We start from the raw sequence: 18,973 nt of genomic DNA, 5'->3' as shown, positions 1-18,973 counted from the left end.
TCGGGAGAACATCTTCAGAAGAACGGCAAGATTATTATGAGTTTTAACGTCTGCGTTAAATATTGAAACGGTTTCCGGAAACTGATATCGGTTTAAATTATTAAAGCAGCCTCGAAATATATCCTAATATTGCTTTTGGCTCCTGTGACAGCCTGGAGGATGGATCTGGTGTCACGATGAAGAACATCTTGAAACTTCTTGCGCCCAAAGGCAGTAAAAATAGATGAGACGACTTGACACGAAAGATGCAAACAACGAAAGAGGAGAGAGCGCCTGTGGTTCAACCTGCAGAAGGTATTATTTGTGAGGGGAAGAGGAGGGACGCCACGGCGGTGGCGTATTGTGATGAAGGGGCACGCCGCTCCTGGCCCGGCGTGTTAAGTGAAAGACGTTGTGAGAGGTGCAGCCGGCGATCGATGGACAAAGCAGACGCATTGAATTATTTAGAGAGGTGGTTTTTGGACGCCTCGGGGGGGAAAGAGTGGGTTTTCCGTGTGTTTATATGTGTGCGTGTGTGTGTGTGTGTGTTGGGCAACGAATACATTGACCCAGAGAGCAAGGTTGCACTTGAATCAGAAATTTAAAGAGACTTGAGATTCCGAGAGGGCTGTGGGAATTGACTCAAACCTTAAAGATCTGAGGCCGACTTGAGAGTTAAAGGCTCTAAGGAGGTTTATAGGCTTCAAAGGGACGGCCTGTGTGTGTGTGTGTGTGTGCATGGACGGATTAAGAAACCACGGGCCCCTGGGCCTGGACGTGTCAAGGCCCCCCCCCCCCCCCCCCCCGCAAAAATAAATAAATTAAAATTGACAAAAAAATGTAAAAAATAAATAATAATAATAATAAATTTTTGAAAACATCGCTAACAAAACAGTCCATATGGAACAACGATACCGGAGCTGAGCAGACAACATAACGCAAATTATATGACCATGACATGAATGACTTAAGCCTAGCATATACCGGCTATGGCGCATCGTGTCATATCATCATATCAATACAAAGTTAACTAGAATGGGCACTCGGTAGAGCGCATACCTTCGCATATCACAAGATTGGGCATTGAATTATGAACATTTTGGCATTAGTTGCATGCCAATTGGACAAAAATGTATCGTGCTATGGTAAAAAAAAGATGTTGACCTTTCCATGACCTTGACCTTGACCTTTGACCCGATTGATCCCACAATCTAATCAAATGGTCCCCGGATAATAACCAATCATCCCACCAAATTCCATGTGATTCAAGAAGATTTGACCTGTTCATGACCTTTGACCTTGACCTTTGACCCGATCGATCCCAAAATCTAATCAACTGGTCCCCGGAAAATAAACAATCATCCCACCAAATTTCATGCGATTCGGTTCAATACTTTTTGAGTTCTGCGAAAGATTTTGACTGTTCATGACCTTTGACCTTGACCTTTGACCCGATCGATCCCAAAATCTAATCAACTGGTCCCCGGATAATAAACAATCATCCCACCAAATTGCATGCGATTCGGTTCAATACTGTTTGAGTTTTGCGAATAACACGCATACAAATAAATAAAAAAATAAATAAATACACGGCGATCAAAACATAACCTTCCGGCATTTTCAATGCGAAGGTAATAAAAGCGACTTCACGCAGAGGCTCTGGCTTAGGGGCCCCCTGAGCTCATGGGCCCCTGGTGCCGGTAGTCTCGTTGGGTAATCCATCCCTCAGTAGGACTATTGGGGCCCTGTTACTGACATGAATGACTTAAACCCAGCATATACCGGCTACGGCGCATCGTGTCATATCATCATATTCATATCAATACAATGTTAATAACAGCGACGTCATGCGCGGAGGCTCAGGCCCAGGGGCCCCCTGAGCTCATGGGCCCCTGGGCCTGGGCCCGGTAGGCCCGTTGGTTAATCCATCCCCGTGTGTGTGGGGGGGGGGGGGGGGGGACGTGTGGACGTTGATATCTGCGACGGCCATGTGCAGACTCGGGCACTCACACATGCATTAGTGCTCCGGGCTCCGTGCGCTAATGGAGAAGAAGCCACACACTGGTGAGAGGAACATGAGCTCCAAGAGGCTGTAATGAAGAGCCAGCGGCGGCGGCGAGCAGATGGTCCGAGCTCTTCCTGTACGAAACTGGCTCGACCGCCCTCGTCTTTCACTCTCTGTCCTCAAAAAATTTCCATTTCACTCTCAGATCAGCTTTAGTCAATCCAATGGCTCTTTTTTACTGGCAGATGAAAGCGAGGAACTGGTGGTAAAGACAGGGAAGCAGAGCGTTCTCCAACAAATATAATTCAAAGCTGCTATGATATGAATTCATATTAACAGCAAATGAAGATAGTGATGTCATTTTGAGAACACTTTGACACTTAAAGTTAAGACTTTTACATAGTTGGTGGTGGGGGGGGACGAATAAAGAGCACGAATATGCAAAATACTCACCTGGAAATATTTTGCATTAAAAAAAATCCACACTAGCAGTGATGAAAATGTGGGACAGTTGCAACTCTTCTTCTTGTTGACCCAGAGCAGCGTCTGAGGTAAATTGTTTGGCTACTTTATTGAGTTTCCTTTTAGGAAAATCAATTTGAGGGAATTTGCCTCTTGTTAACAGTTACGCCAAGTCCACTGCTCTTATTGTGAAAGGTACAGAATGAGTGGATCCGTTCTGCCATTGTCAGGGTTGAACAAAGTAATAAAGTGTGTTACCTCTGTTCGTCTGCGTCGTGAGACAATACATTGCACATTTTGAATATGTCTGTTGCGTAATGCGTTATTGTAATGGGAATTATGAAGTGTGCATCTCTTCCTGTGGGGCTAGACTAGTGGATCACTTGGATCCTGGCTAAATACCTTCTTTAAGTAAGTGTATCTGCTAGAGGACTACAGTATTTGCTGTATTGGAGCTAATAGATTTCTAGGACTTGGGTATCTCGGGCTCTGCACTCCCCCTTTTCTCATCCTACCTCAACGACCGCACTTACCGGGTAACGTGGAGAGGATCTGTGGCTGATCCTTGCCCTCTCACTACTGGGGTCCCTCAAGGCGCCGTCCTGGGTCCCCTCCTCTTCTTCTTACTCAGAAGGCTGCACAGATTCTGGTCTAGGTTCTGGTCCAGGTTCTGGTCCAGGATCTGGTCCAGGCTTATTGTATTACTTATGGTATTACTTATGGTATTTTTGTAGTTTGGCTTTCTTGAAGAAATGTTACTTTCTTGATTCTTGTTGTTCTGACTTTGTACTCGTGGTTAAATTAAATTCAGCCAAATCTCTCGTGCTCGAACCTCAGGTAGACTGCATCAGCCGATAGATAATGAATTAAATAAATACGTAAGTAAGTAAATGAGTAAGTAAGTGAGTAAGAAAATCAATTGATTTGTAAATAAGTAAACCTTTCCCACAAAAGACAAATGTTTGTGTTTTTAATGTGTGGAGTTGGAATGAGGCTGGAATTCCACATTTTAATCTTTTTTGGATCACACTTCCCAAAATTATTGAAATTTATTGTTTGAGAACAACGACTGCATGGAGAGGACCCGGTTAGCACCTGAGGGTGTTTCACCTCAGTGGATTTGATCTTGTGATAAATCACATGTCCAAAATGTTCTGCTCAGAGGATAAACATCCCCAGTGAAAGACGTCAGTGACATTTTAAACAGAGTTTCATCTCATTTCTTCATATTAAGACTCCCCAGCTGCCAAGAGCGGCGTCTTTTTGATTATTGCCAACCTCTCGTTCACCCTGCGGCTAATCGAGGTTTAATAAGCAGCCCTCATGTCCCTCAGAGCACACGAGATACAGATGGTGGATGTGTAATGGATTATACTTCACATACTGACTGCTTTCTGTTTATTCGTGAGCTCCATCTGCTGGTGATGGGGAAGACGATGATTACCTGTCTGGGAATCCTCTTGAAGAGGGTCAAAAACACACACACACACACAGAGACGGGAAAATCATATGATTCAGTTATTTATATTTTGAAAAAACAACCCCTCATGACACAAATACCCCCAATTACTGACAGTGACGTATGGTTATTGGATACTCACTACTTCCTTCGTGAGTGAGCTGAATTACCGACAATGAGCAGGATATGTAGTGAGCACATGTGAGACATATTTTTTATGAAAAATAGGTTAAATTCGTAGGATTCATTTAAATAAATAAACACAAGTGTAACTCTCTTCACCAACCCTTAGTCCAACACAAGGAGAACATACATGATAAAAAATAGATGGTCGAGGCACTTTGTTGCTTCATATCCCCAAAAGCCTCCAACCACAGCAGGCTGAGACGCCACTTCCCTTCGCTCCTCGTCCTCTCTGAGGCTCCTCGTCCTCTCTGAGGCTCCTTCGTTCCTCCCTGAGGCCTCAGCGCATCGATCCGTCAGCGGCCGCATCAACTTCCCCGTCTAATGGCCAATTAGGCAGCTAAACCAAAAGCGTCTTAAATACTGACTGAGAATCCATTTCATGATTTGTCCAAAGCGACATGTCGGACTCGCACCTAATCACGTCAGGAGGGATTTGGGGGGAAAGGGGGGAAAGGATGAAAGAGAGAGAGAGAGATAACGGGAGGGTGACGCATCTTTGGGTATTTGGTGTAACGTTTCATTTAAAGAAATGTTGGATCTTAATGGAGGAATAAAGAAGAAGAAGGAGGAGGAGAAGAAGAAGAAAAAGAAGAAGGAATAGAAGGAGGAGAAGAAGAAGGGGGATGAGGAGAAGAGGAAGAAGAAGGAGCAGGAGGAAAAGAAGGAGGAGAAGGAGAGGAAATGTTCGATCTTGATGCAGTTATAAAGAAGAAGAAGATGAAGGAGGAGGAAGAGAAAGAGGAGCAGAAGGAGAAGAGGAAGAAGAAGGAGGAGAAGAAAAAGAAGAAGAAGGAGGAAGAGAAGAGGAAGAAGAGGAAGAAGAAGGGGGAGGAAGAGAAGAGGAAGAAGAGGAAGAAGAAGAAGAAGAAGAAGAAGAAGGGCATAGTTTCGTGCTACGGAGACGACAAAGAGTCAAATAGTGCGATTGCAGATTTCAGCGATGTGATTGTGTGGATGTTTTTCAGAGAACTGCATCTATCCAGCAGAGTCAGTCTCCAAAGCAAGATGTGAGTACACAGCACCGGGTGATATCTCAATATATATACATATATATCATTTATATTACGCTTTTAAAGGGTTAGTTCACCCAATTACCTAAAATGATACATCATTGGTTTTGTATTCCCAGATTTGTAGATGCGTGTCCAAATAAAGCATCTCTGAGGCATTTTAGTTGCTTCATAATATGAGCACATCAAACCAAATCTATCTGCATGTCTGCATATATCATTAAACTAATGGGTGTTAAGATATTTTGAGACCACAGCGGAGGGGAAAACAATCCATTGCTCTCCATTATCTTTCTAATGTCTGAAGGAGCCTCGTTGCCATTTTTAGGAAGCATTTTGTCGAAATGTCAGTTATTAAAGACAAGACAAAGACATTGAGACAATATGCAACTTGTCTAATAATGGAGATTGAATAAATCAGAAAGCAACAGACTGTGCTTCACCACATTGCTGTCGGCCAGTGTAGCATTTAGCTCACGTGGAATTCGCAAGATAGCGAGCTAAACAAACAACCACAGAAAAGCAGTTTTTAACGTCCGTCGTGCTCTGATTTTATTTAATGTGCGGCGCCGATTGTTTCCCCCTCTGTCTCGACGAATTTGGCCCCTAGAAGCACGAAAGCGTGGACGAGTGTCTGTGAGGAACCACAGCGGTGAGACTGGGGCGACTGGGGCTCAGCGGTCGGCGGTTCAATCCCCGCCCTGGTCGATGTGCCCTTGAGCAAGACACTAAACCCTGAATTGCTCCCCGTAGCCGTGTCTACGGTGTATAAATGTAAAGTGACTGTGAGTACCTTAAAAAGCGCCACATAAATGAAATGGATTATTGATGATTGATAGTAATCGTACAGTCTGAACAGTGTGAGTCCGTGTTTGGGCTCCGGGTGACTGATCAACAGTCGGCCCCTGACCCCCGCCGCCCGGCTCCTGCTCGGCCCCTCTAATGACCGGCGGCGGCTCTGACTACTCCTGGGGCCCCGGGGCTTTCATGGCCATGCTGGCCCCAACCATGGCTGGATAACTCCGGTTCCTCCTCATTCCATCGGGCCCAAAAGGGGAGCCGGACCTGCGCAGCCCGCCGAGCGGCCCCACGGTGGGGCCGGGGCTCATCGCTCGGCCCCCGGGACCTCCGGCCACCCCCAGCCGCTTCACCTTGTCCAGCAGGTTGAGGTTGTGGACGGTCACGCTGACGTCCGTCTGGCTCTCGCAGTCCTTCCCCCGCTGCCGGCCCCTCCTCCTCACCTCCTTCAGAATGGAGCGCGCCGGATTGGACGTGAGGAAGTTGTCGTAGGACGGGCTCTTGAAGTCGAAGCCCGCGGACGTCGGCGTGGACGAAGCTCGGCGTCCCGTGGGCGAGCCGGGCGGGGTGGAGGGGTGCAGGGGGTCGGGCGCTCGGTTGGGGGTGACGGAGGTGCTGAATAGGACTCCTCCGTTGCCCGGACCGTACTCCAAGCCCTGGCTGTGGTGGTACATCGCTGCGGAGATCCCTCTCTCCTGGAGGAGGCGCACTAACCCCAGGGAGGTGCTGGTGGTGCGCGTTGCATCTCTGCACAAAACACGGGAAACAAATGAGAGTCAGCGGCACACCGACTGGAAAAGTTACGTTGATCCTCACAACAAATAATAAAAAAACTGAATTTATCATGTCTCAACTGAATTATTTCATGATGAAAACATATATTTACATATCACAATACACAATAAGTACATCAAATATACAGTTTACACATAGAAATAGTCATTCATTTGTTTCTCTATAATTTCACTTCAAACTATTTTGTTGGTTTTGCAATTAAGTTCTTCAATTTATTGAGAAAATACTTCCATTTAAATATTTCATTCACACATGATAAGCAATGCAATCTGCTTTTTGAAACACAAAGGCGGGGGAACTTACTCCGTTACTTTTAAGAAGCGAAACCTGTAACAAGCTGACTACTTATTAAGAAACATTCACACAGCAGAAAGAAAAACGATTTTTCGAGAAAACGTCTGCAAACGAAGTGATATTCTGGTGCATTGTGGGTGCCGTGCCTGAGGTTAGTCGAGGACTCGGACGGCCTGAGGCCGAGCCTCCGGGCCGCGGAGGGCGTCGCGGCCGGAGTTCCAAACAAGGCGCTGGTCATCACGCAGGAGGACGACGTCGGGACGGAGTTGCTGGAGAAGAAAGGGAATCAGAAACACTGAAATCATGAGAACTCACTTTCACAAAAGCTCATCATTGTAAACTGACATTTTTATTTTACGCACAGGGGGCTTTGTTTCTCCTCCACGAGCACCTGCATGTATCATTTACTGTCGAGCAGACGACTTAGTGAATGTTGTTGCTTGGATTTGATTCGTCCAGTGGGATTTAGTCAAATTCAGACTGAGTGCACATTTAGCACTCTAAAGGAGCATCGTCACGTCAAGCTGCATTAATATATAGATTTTGTTGTGTTATAACATCCTTTTTAAAAGCAGAGGAGGCTCTAACACACAGGTGTAAAACACAAGGCCCGCCACATCATTTTACGTGGCCCCTGACGACTTGAAAGACACGTGATCACCTATTAATAGAGAAATTTAAGAAAAATATCCTGTGCTTTTATTTTGAAGGTTTCAAATTAAATGGATTTGTGTTATAATATTAGAGAAATGTTCTCCTGTACAATATTTCTACACTCAAATAAACAATAATCAAATGCAAAGAGAGTTATTTAACCATAAATCCGGGAGTATTTTATACGTTTATATGTTTCAGTTTCAACTCTTTGACGGCGGCCGTGATGATGGTGAGTTTGACCCCCCTGCTCTAACACATTATTTGTTTGCAATGTGTTTGAAAACTGCTGATTGTTGCAGAAAAGCAAAACTTTGCGTCTGTTGATTATGAATGAATTTAAGATCAAAGAGACTTTGAGAGACTCAAAGGGGGAGGGGCCACGAACAGCCGATGTCTGTCGCTTACCTCGGCGTGACCCGCGTCAGCTCGTCGGTCGGGTGGAGGATCCGACACGTCGTGAAGGTGTAGGTGGAGCTGGTGTGGGCCATGCATTTACCTGGGTCGTATGCAGCTGCAGGTGAAAGGCGTGGTTTAAAAACAACACGTGCTCCAACAGTGGACACCAACACGGTCAACGGCGGGTCCTCACCCAGGATGTCCGTGTTGATGAGATGTGGCGATGGGGAGAGTGGAGAAGGTAAAGCGAGGCTGGGCGGAGGTGGCCCGAGGTTTTCTGCGTTACCCGTGCTGGAGGTGGAAGTGCAGGTGAAGGTGAAGGTGGAGGTGGAGGTGCAGGTGGAGGTGGAGGCCACGGCTGGCGAGGCAGAGGCAGAGGAGGAGCAGGTGGGAAGATTCTGGAAGTATTGCTCCCCCGGTTCCTCCTCCTCAAAGCTACCCCATGGATATGCCTGTTGACAACGCAGCAAAAAGCATTAAAATAGTATTACTTGTGGCAATAATAACAGTTATTTGAAGTAAGATAGACGGTATTTCGCCAAGTTATAACATATTTTCTAAATATCTAAATAAACTCTACCTGAGCATTTCCTCTATTGTGTTGGTCAAATGTCGCTAAATTATCATTGACTTCTCCCATGGAATTAATTATACAGTAAAATAGCAGAAAAATGTATGTATGTGTGAGTGAGGTGGCGCCATCTAGTGGCGAGGTCGCAGATTGCAACCAACTGAAAGTTCTCCTGCGTGCCAAAGTGAAAAAGATCCAGTGTTTGGTTTGTCCCCTTTGGGCTACTGTAGAAACATGGTATGAAGACACACACACACACACACACACACACACACACACACACACACACACACACACACACACACACACACACTGACCTGCTCCAGCTCTAGTTCGAGGGGTCTGTAGCCCTTCGGCACGACTCCCGGCCTGGCGTCCAGGATCACGCCGAGGTGCGGCTGGGCTAACTGCTGCCAGTGATGCAGCGTGGCAGAGCCTGGTGGAGAGACATGAACACACACACACACACACACACACACACACACACATACACAAAACTAAACACTTAATCATGATATGTAAGCGATTCTTTTATCGTTTGTCATTTAATGCTTTCGATATGTAGCTTTCTGGAAAAGACAGCGATGCTCACGTGTCCCATGATTTCATTAAAAAGCTTAATATGCTTCACTAATAACTTGTGAACAAATATTTTACCTTTCAAATATATAAAATGTGTAGTTATTGTGTTTGTGTTACTGGTGCAGGTAGATGTCTCGTACAGTAACAACAGATGGGCTGATACAAGAGTAACAAAATAACCATTAAAAGTACGTATTTAATGCTCATAATTGCTTTTCTAATAATTATGTTTCACAAGCACATCCATTACATGAGCGATCAAAATGAAAAGCAAAGGTGGCACGAATACAGAGGCGATGAAGAGCAGAGGAGTGCGACAACAATGAAATGGAGGAGCAAATAGAATGAGAAAAAAGGTTTTTATTATTCATGTGAAGAATGAAAAGAAAGCAAGCAGAAACAGAAACCATAGAAGAAACAGGGAATTAAATGATGAATAGCAAAGGAACACATAAAGATAGAATAATACATAGTGTAGGAAATGAGAAGGCGTAAAAACAAATAAACAAATAAACAGAAGCAATCGTCGGGTTTCTTTAAGCCTTTCTTTGTATGTTATGAGGATCATAACATACATTAAACCAAGGCATGTATGGGTCATTTGATAAATGCCTCGACTCCTAGACTCCTAGAGGTCAGGAAACCAAATCCAGGATGCACAAACGAGGAACTGAGAAAGGCCTTGTGTCATTTAGCTGTGCTTGGAGATGTAGTATGAATTATGGCCACCAGAGGGCAGCGCAGGCCATCAGCAGCCACCTGTCAGGGTAAACCACTGAATCACCGGGGGAATAATTAAACTATCAGGTGCTGAGGTCGAAGTAAAAAACACCATCTGTGACACCATCTAATGTGACGTCTGTTTCCCTTGTTCCTGTCTTCCCCTCTGCCTCTCTTTCATCTTCATCTTCCTCCTTCCCCTCTCTCCCTCTGGACTGCGGTTCCGTTCTAGCTCGCCCATCCCCGGCCTCTCCCGCTCTCCGGCTCCGCCCCGCTCCCTTTCTCGGTCCCGCCCCCTCACCTTCGAGCGGCTTGACGATCTGGAGCTTGTCGGGGAGGTAGGGCCCTCGCGAGGCCCACAGGTGGAGGTTCCCGAGGGACATGATGCTCTCCGACGGGGTCGCGGCGCTCTCCTGGAGACCCCCGTGTCCCGCCCCCCGGCGCCGCTCTCTGTCCTCCTCGAAGAAGCGCCTCTCGCTCAGGTTGTTTTGTCGGCGCAGGGACAGGCGGCGCAGGGCGAGCCGCAGGTCCTCCACGCCGCTCGCCTTCTTCTCGCGGCCCTCCGTGCCGCTGCAGATGAAACAGGCACCGAAATATAAGAATTATGTAATGAACTCCGACGGCGAAGGCCCTCTGGATGCATGCGTAGGTCTGAAAACATGTCCGCCCCCTCTCCCTGATCTGTTCATTGCTCCTCGCCTCTCCTGATTGGCCGCCGTCTCCATCAGGATGCTCTGCGTTCGGTTGTCAAGGGCGACGCCGGAGTGAGGCGTGCAGAGGCCGCTGGACTGGGGCGACGTCCGCGCCGACAGAGACTGGTTGGAGCCCGGGATGTTGGCGCCGGTCGGGGTCAGCGAGCGCTGGCGGACCGTCTGGTTGATGTTCTTCACCGTCTCGAACACGCGCCTCCGGTGGAACCTGACGGAGAACCGAGCGGAGAACCGGACGCATGAGGACGAGTTGATGTTCTGTTTTCTTTCTTTTTCTTTTTTTCGACTCCTCGCCTACTTCTGCTCCTCGCACTCGGGGTCGTCCAGACTCAACTCCTTCCTCATCGTTCCCTCGATCTCAGCTGCCAGAGAATCCTGCAACACAAAGTCCTGCTGGTGAAGGACGGGAGGTTATCATGCACACACACACACACACACACACACACACACACACACACACAGACACACACGCACACACACAGACACACACACACACACACAGACACACACAGACATACACAGACACACAGACACACACACACACACATACACACACACACAGACACACACAGACACACACACACACACAGACACACAGACATACACAGAGATACACAGACAGACACACACAGACATACACACACACAGACACACAGACATACACACACAGACACACACAGACATACACACACATACAGACACACACGGACACACAGACATACACAGACATACAGACACACACAGACATACACACACACACAGACATACACAGACACACAGACACACAGACATACAGACACACAGACATACACACACAGACATACAGACACACACAGACATACACAGACACACACAGACATACACAGACATACAGACACACACGGACATACACAGACATACAGACACACAGACATACAGACACAGACACACACAGACATACAGACACACAGACATACACACACACACAGACACACACAGACATACAGACACACAGACATACACACACACAGACACACACAGACATACAGACACACAGACATACAGACACACACAGACATACACACACAGACACACAGACATACAGACACACACGGACATACACAGACATACAGACACACAGACACACACAGACATACAGACACACACACACACACACACAGACATACACACACACAGACATACACAGACATACACACACACACACACATATACACACACACAAACAGACATACAGACACACACAGACATACACACACACACAGACACACACAGACATACACACACACACACACGCGCACACAGACACACACACACACACAGACATACACACACACAGACATACACACAGACAGACACACACAGACACAGACACACACACAGACACACACAGACACACACACACACACACACACACAGACACAGACACACACAGACACACACACACACACATACACACACACACACAGACAGACACACAGACACACAGACACACACAGACATACACACACACAGACATACACACAGACAGACACACGCACGCACACACACACACACACACACACACGCCCTCCCTCACCATGGGGTACTGTCCCAGGGGGTGGAAGCGCCGCGGCGTCCCTGCTGGGAAGCTCCGGTTCCTCAGGTCCTTCAGCTCCTCGTGGGCCTCGTGCAGCATCTCAATGCACTCCAGGTACGTCTGGTCCAGCTGCTGCAGCTGTGTGGACACACACATCAACACACATGGACACACACATGGACACACACATGGACACACATGAACACACATGGACACACACACGTTTGGGTGAACTCAAGTGTCTGACATGTGGTGGTGACGGTGATGTGGACATTACCTCTGCTGTCAGCTGCCTCTGGGCCTCCTTAGCTGCCACCAGGTGTTGGGACAGCTCCTCGTTCTCCACCGCGTACTACACACACACACACACACACACACACACACCAGGGTGTGACTCATCAGAACACCAGCAGAGCGTAGCAGCGGTGAACCTTGAGTGTGTGTGTGTCGTTGCTCACGGATTTGGCTTTCTTCTGCAGGTCCACTAACTGCGAGAGGAGGTGTGTGATCTCCTCCTGCTGGCAGGAGGCATCGCCGGTCTTACGAGCCAACTCCTCCGCGATGGTGGAGATCTGGAGACTGGACATCTCTGATGGGATTGAGTGGAGAGGGAGAGACGAGAGTGTGGGAGTAAAACGAGAGAGAGACGATAAGAGAAGGAAAGAGTGTCAGTCAGAGGTTCCTACGCGTTACGATGACGGCTGTCTCCAAAGAAAGTGTTGAGTCATCGATTTGTTGATTTAAACGACAGATCGAAGATACACACAATTCTCCTTATTCAATATGTTTTAATTATCAGCAATGTTGAGGAGGTATTTATAAGATGAAGCTAAAGAAATGTAAAAATGTTCAACTTAAATATTCTGTAATTGCACAGCTTAAAAAAAAAAAAAAAACGACTAAAAAACTAAAATGGTCAAATTTCTTTGAAATAAAATCGCCTGTTATTCGGACCTTGAGTCTGAATCAAACTGCATTTAAAGAACCTAACTACTCCACGTTGTGCAACTGAAATATTTAGTTTATTGAAAAAAAAATACTTTTTTTTACATAATTGATCCTCATGTGATGAATAAATAATGACTCGATCGTTATAGACTCGGTCAGGTCTGCGATCGTCAGGTCTTTTCAGCAAGGCTCTCAGCGTACCGCCGGGGGTACGTGGACCCGCAGTTTGGAAACCCCTCGTGAGTTATTAAAGTTTCCACCCATCAAAGACGGCCGACGCGCAGATAAACAAACGTGAGTGTGAGGCGATACTCACGGAGCTCTTTCACACATTCGCTGACCAGCTGCTGCTCCTTCTCTTCGTAGATTTCCGTCTCTGACTTCAGATGGTGTGCCTGTGTTCAAGCACGCGTTACAAACACCCCATAACCCATGAAGGGTCTGACATCGTGTCAGTGTGTGTGTGTGTGTGTGTGGTACCTCTGAGCGGAGTGAGAGATTCTCCTCTTCCAGCTCTCTGAGTTTCTTCTGCAGTGTGCCTCCGAAAGCATTTTCCTTGCTCCTCGTCCCCCTTTTGACGGATAAATATATACAATAAACGCTTTATTACACAATCCGCGGTGTGTAAATCACAACATGCACATTTGAAGACGGGAGGAGCGACAGAAGAAAGGACACTGACGTCGGGGAGCCGCTGGACTCGTCCTCGCTCTCCTCCGCCGCGTTGGTGTAGAACTGCAGCAGCTCGTCCTTCAGGTTCAGCTCGTGGTGCAGCTGGGCCACCTGGAAGAGGACCGCGGGTTTTCATGTTCATGAGGACGGATTCATTCCAAAAGATACGAGCGGCGGTCGAGTTTTAGGGATCGTTTGACCTCCTCGGTGATCTGTGCCACCCGCTCCTCCAGGTAGTCGTTCTGCTCCGTCAGGCGCCGGTTCTTCTTGAGAAGCGACTGGCCGATCCTGGCAGCCAGCTCCAGATCTCTCTCTTTCTATTGGTCGGGAGGAGACACCACAATATTGTTAAAGTTAAAAAGCTTTTTGTTAAAACCCACCGACGAGCCGGACACAATCAGACTCCATCACTATCACCTTTATAATATATCAACGGGTCAAAAGACTTCGGAGCAGCATTTGGAAAAATGATAACAACAAACACCAAACAAACACAAAACAACAACAAACATAAAACAAAATATAAAACAAGAACAAACATAAAACAACAACACACATAAAATAAAAACATAAAACAATAACAAACATAAAACAACAACACACATCAAATAAAAACATAAACCAATAATAAACAAAACTAAAACAAAAAATAAAACAATAACAAACATAAAACAACAACACACATCAAACATAAAACAATAACAAACATAAAACAATAACAAACATAAAATAAAAACACAAAAGAATAACAAACACAAAACAACAACAGACATAAAACAAAAACAATAACAAACATAAAACTATAAAAAACCATAAAACACAAATAACAATAACAAACATAAAACAATAACATAAAACAATAACATAAAACAATAATACACATAAAACAATAACACACAAACAAAAACAAGTTTGTTACATGATTGTTATTGGTTTTTTTCGTTATTGTGATATGTTTGTTATTGTTTTATTTGTAGTTTTGTTTTGTGTTTGTTATTGTTTTATGTTTTGTTGTTGTTGTTATTGTTTTGTGTTTGTTATTGTTTTATGTTTGTTATTGTATGTCAAGGGACTACAGATGCAAATTAGCTGTATAGCTCGATCTGGTCCGGTGCATCAAATGGTGACATTTATGTTTTAACTGTACATGGTTGTTTTTAAATAAAGATAATAATAACAACTTTGGATCACGCTGATGGAAGACACTCACCTCCTCCAACAGATGTGTGACGGCATCGATGTCGCTGTAGGTCTTGGTCATCTGGCCGACTCGGTCGGCACACAGCACTGTGGGGACGTCAAGAAGAGGAAGGGAGCGAGCTTCAGTTTGACATCTTTAAAAAAGACATAACAAAAATGTCTGATGTGACGTACAATGGCACACACACACAGCCACATTATGTACCACTAAGGGTCTCAGAGGCGGGTCGTGTTTAGGATGTGTCCGTCACCATCGATCCGATGTGTTGGAACAACAGAGCACCCTGAGGCGAAAGCTCTAATCAATAACACGCCGTGGCCAAAGTTATCCACGATGTTCTGTGAACGCTCTGCAAGCCAGAAGCTGAACTAAATAATGTTATTGTGGTTTCCTTGAATTGAGTTTCACCCATCCAACAGTGTTCAGCAAGAGAGGATCCACTCCGGCTCCCTCGCTGTGGGGATTTGTGTGTGTGTGTGTGTGTGTGTGTGTGTGTGTGTGTGTGTGTGTGTGTGTCAGTGCCTGTGTGCCTGTGTGAGTGTGCGCTCGAGGGCTGATGTGTCCAAACAGAGCGGACTCAAAGTCAGTGGGCTTCGTGAAAAAAAAGAAAATCCTCTTAATGAGAAGAACAATAGCGCTGGTTAACCAGGAATCTCACAAAACACGGTTGTTGTTGTTGTTGTTGTTGTTGAAAAGAGAAATCTTTTGTTGTAATCTGTCTAAGGCATTAAACAAACTTCATTTGTTAAATCTCAAGCTACAGAAGTCCGCTGGCACTTTAATACCACGACAAACATCTAAGTGCTGGAAACACACAACAACTCATCTCACATTACGTCGTCTTTATTATTATTTTTATGAATGAATTTTACCTTTCTTGTCCTCCTCATAATGCCAGTCATCCAGCTCATGCTCATCCCTCGCTAATCTGTCCATCCCGCTCTTGTCCTCGATCTGACCTCTGCGGTGACCGCCGAACAGAGAACCTGTCCAAACACCGGTCCATCCGCTTCCCCTCTCCTCCTCCTCCTCCTCCTCCTCCTCCTCCTCCTCCTCCTCTGCTCAGCTACCAGATAACCGGCCGAGAGACTGAATAACACTCCGCCCACGTGGACGCTGTGAGAGCGATGGAGTGAGGCAGGAAGGCAGGGATGGAGCGAGCGAGGGAGGGAGGTGAAGAGATGTGCGAGAGTAGACGGCGCTCTACGGCGACTGAGTTGGAAAATAATTTGTTTTGTAACATCGCACTTCTTATTTTAACCTCTCTCTTCCTCTCTTCTCTTCTCCTCTCTCTTCTCTCCCCCTCTCTCCTCCTCTCTCCTCTTCTCTCTTCTCTCCTCCTCTCTCCTCTTCTCTCCTCTTCTCTCCTCCTCCTTGCCAAACATCTATCTGCCTCCAGCGACTGTTACCATGGCGACACTCGCCCGCAAACAAACCCCTGACACACACACACACCCGCACACACACTCAACCATTTCCCAAAACACACATGCACGCACACACACGCACACACACACACACACACACACACACACACTAGTGTATTTCCATTGATCATGCTGTCAACAGAGTCCCAGACACACAACACGCTGTCATACTTAAATGAAACTGTAACGTTTTACATTAATCAAGGTAATGTTTTAAATAATAATTTAGTAATTTAAATAATCTGTGTTTTCAGAAATGTTCAAATGATGAATTGAATGGGAAAAACTATTCCTTAAAAATACTAACTCGTAATAACATATTAGACATTAGAATACGACATTGAAAAAAGTACAATGCTAATATACTGTTTATATTTTACTTTGATTTGTAATGTGAAGATGAAAAATAGCCTCTTGGCTAACTCTGGCACATTTATTAAAATGTTTTTATTAATGTGCACTGTCCCTTATTAAATAAACCCAATAATAAAATGTTTCTTTAAAAAAATTGTCCCTGTGACTACGGACCTCCAGGTAAAACTTCACAATAAAAGCAGCAAGCAATATGTTGTATACTACTACACTTGTTGTAATATTATCCCACTATTACTTTAATTAGAGAGTACACCCTTACTGTCTTGGGTTTGATCATTTTTGTTATGTTTTATGAATGTGAATTGTTTGTCTTTAGTTTTATTGTTGTTGTTGTTGTCATGAACCTTTGTAGTCGCCCCAACAAAAAAGGAAATAAAAAAGTTGAATATCTTTCCATGAAAGTCAAAGTCAAAGTCAGTTTTATTTGTCAATTTTCCCATACAGAAGAACAAACAGAAGTTTCTCTTCTGTCCAAGTATTAAATCTACCCAGTATTAAATCTACCCAGAAGGGGAAGTCCCTCCCCTTTAAGTCCCTCCCCTTTATCCAGACCCCTTTCTCAAAGAGATGAAACCAGTTTGATCTCCATCTCATTGGTTCCTCCCCGAAATGACCTCCAGCCTCCTTCACCCCGGTCATCAGGAGCATCACCAGATCTATTCTACATAATCACGTGTATCTTCTCGCCGGACTCACGGAAGTATTTGAGCGTCTCTTCGATCTGCTCCGCGGTCAGTTCCAGCCTGGCGTCCGGCGCCACGAGGGGCGTGTGCAGCCAGTCATCGCGCTCGTAGCCGTAGACGGTGTCGGCGCGCAGCCGGTACACCGGCAGCTGCTCCTCGAGGAGGCTGATGATCTCAAACTCCGGCAGGTCGGTGCTGTTGCACACATCTGAGCATCAAGGAGGCGACAGGGGAGGGAGGGAGGAGGAGGAGGAGGAGGGGAGGAGGAGGAGGGGGGGGGGTCAATGAGCTGCTGCCCGGTGCTCTGCAGGCCTCAGGGGTCACATGGTCAACCTGTTGCTAATGTGTCAATACGAAGATTATGGTAAGACCAATGGTACAAATCACTTATTTCCTCTTTTTATTCAACATCTTTGTATTCCCCCCCCCCCCCCCCAAGAAAGTCTCATTGGAATCAACTCACGTGAAACAATCAGTGAAGATTTGATCTCATTAAACACCTTTAAAGGGTTTTACATCAACGTTATCAACTCACAGCTGTTTTTAAAAGGTTATTTGTTGTAACTACTTACTGCCTAAACTTCATTTAATCTGGTTAATACTTTGACATTTGTTATTTGTATAGTACTAAAGTACATTCTCAATGTACTTAAAGGTACTTTTTCGAACTTTATATTTAGATTACATTCAGACAAAGAAGTTGAACTTGTTTACACCGCTTCTATTATACTTGTAGTAACTTTACAGAATATGTTTGTACCATATATAAAGTATTTACCTCGACTCAAACAAGCTACAATATCAAAATGCTCGGCACACATTATGGATTCAGAATGAAACAGCCAGCAATACTCACAGGGGGCGTGTTTCTGCAGAGCAAGTACTTTAACTACCTAAAGTACATCTGTATTGCTAACACATAAATATAAACAATACCCATTAAAACTGTTTACAATGCTTTCTTGATTAGCTTTTATACAATGATGACATAGCAGCATTACTTTAAAACAAAACAACAATAAAGACATGAATTTAAACTATATCTACGTTATTAAGAACTGCTGCACCAACACTTTCCCGACCCACCGGATTCTCCGAGGCTCAAACTCAAACGGAGGCTCCGTGTTCTCCGACCTACCCGTGATGGTCTCGGCGTCCCTGTAGTCAGGCGGCGCCGGGTGCGCGTCCGGCTGGCCGAACTCGCCCTCGCCCACATACTGCTCCTCGTCGGTGTGGTGGTCGGGGTCCGGGTCCGGGTCCAGGTCTGGGGCCGGAGCCGGGGAGGGGGCCTGGGAGGCCAGCTTGGCTCACCTCTCACTGGTGGGGAGGACCAGGGGCCATGGGCCTCCGGAGCTCCACTGGGTCAGCGGGTCCTGGAGAGGAGAGACATCCACACTCATCACTCTCTCTCTCTTTCTCTCTTTCCCCTGCAGAGTGTTTAACTTCAAGTGCTGAGTCAGCACGCTT

The 18,973-nt window shown here is 45.8% G+C and overlaps 1 protein-coding gene across 2 annotated transcripts; it reads right to left on the bottom strand.

The window, feature by feature from the left end:
- Positions 1–4,966: 4,966 nt before the first annotated feature.
- Positions 4,967–18,807, bottom strand: LOC130192701 (trafficking kinesin-binding protein 1-like). 2 transcript variants are annotated; one of them, XM_056412823.1, is made up of 18 exons: positions 18,645–18,807; positions 17,520–17,714; positions 15,031–15,107; positions 14,021–14,137; positions 13,831–13,931; positions 13,629–13,719; positions 13,465–13,543; positions 12,659–12,789; positions 12,478–12,552; positions 12,201–12,338; positions 10,923–10,999; positions 10,614–10,832; positions 10,216–10,484; positions 8,930–9,048; positions 8,235–8,493; positions 8,051–8,156; positions 7,135–7,257; positions 4,967–6,646 (listed from the first exon to the last, which is right to left on the bottom strand). In XM_056412823.1, exons 3-18 carry the CDS (start codon positions 15,079–15,081, stop codon positions 6,064–6,066), a joined length of 2,538 nt encoding a protein of 845 aa, XP_056268798.1. In that variant the 5' UTR covers positions 15,082–15,107; positions 17,520–17,714; positions 18,645–18,807; the 3' UTR covers positions 4,967–6,063. The 2 variants fall into 2 exon arrangements, with proteins under 2 accessions (XP_056268798.1, XP_056268790.1); XM_056412815.1 differs by lacking the exons at positions 17,520–17,714; positions 18,645–18,807 and adding an exon at positions 15,894–15,979.
- Positions 18,808–18,973: the final 166 nt, after the last annotated feature.

Source organism: Pseudoliparis swirei, chromosome 1 (genome assembly GCF_029220125.1).
Source record: "Pseudoliparis swirei isolate HS2019 ecotype Mariana Trench chromosome 1, NWPU_hadal_v1, whole genome shotgun sequence".
Lineage (NCBI taxonomy): Eukaryota > Metazoa > Chordata > Actinopteri > Perciformes > Liparidae > Pseudoliparis > Pseudoliparis swirei.
The sequence above is the reverse complement of the archived record's forward strand: the minus strand, read 5'-3'. Positions and strand labels throughout refer to the sequence as shown.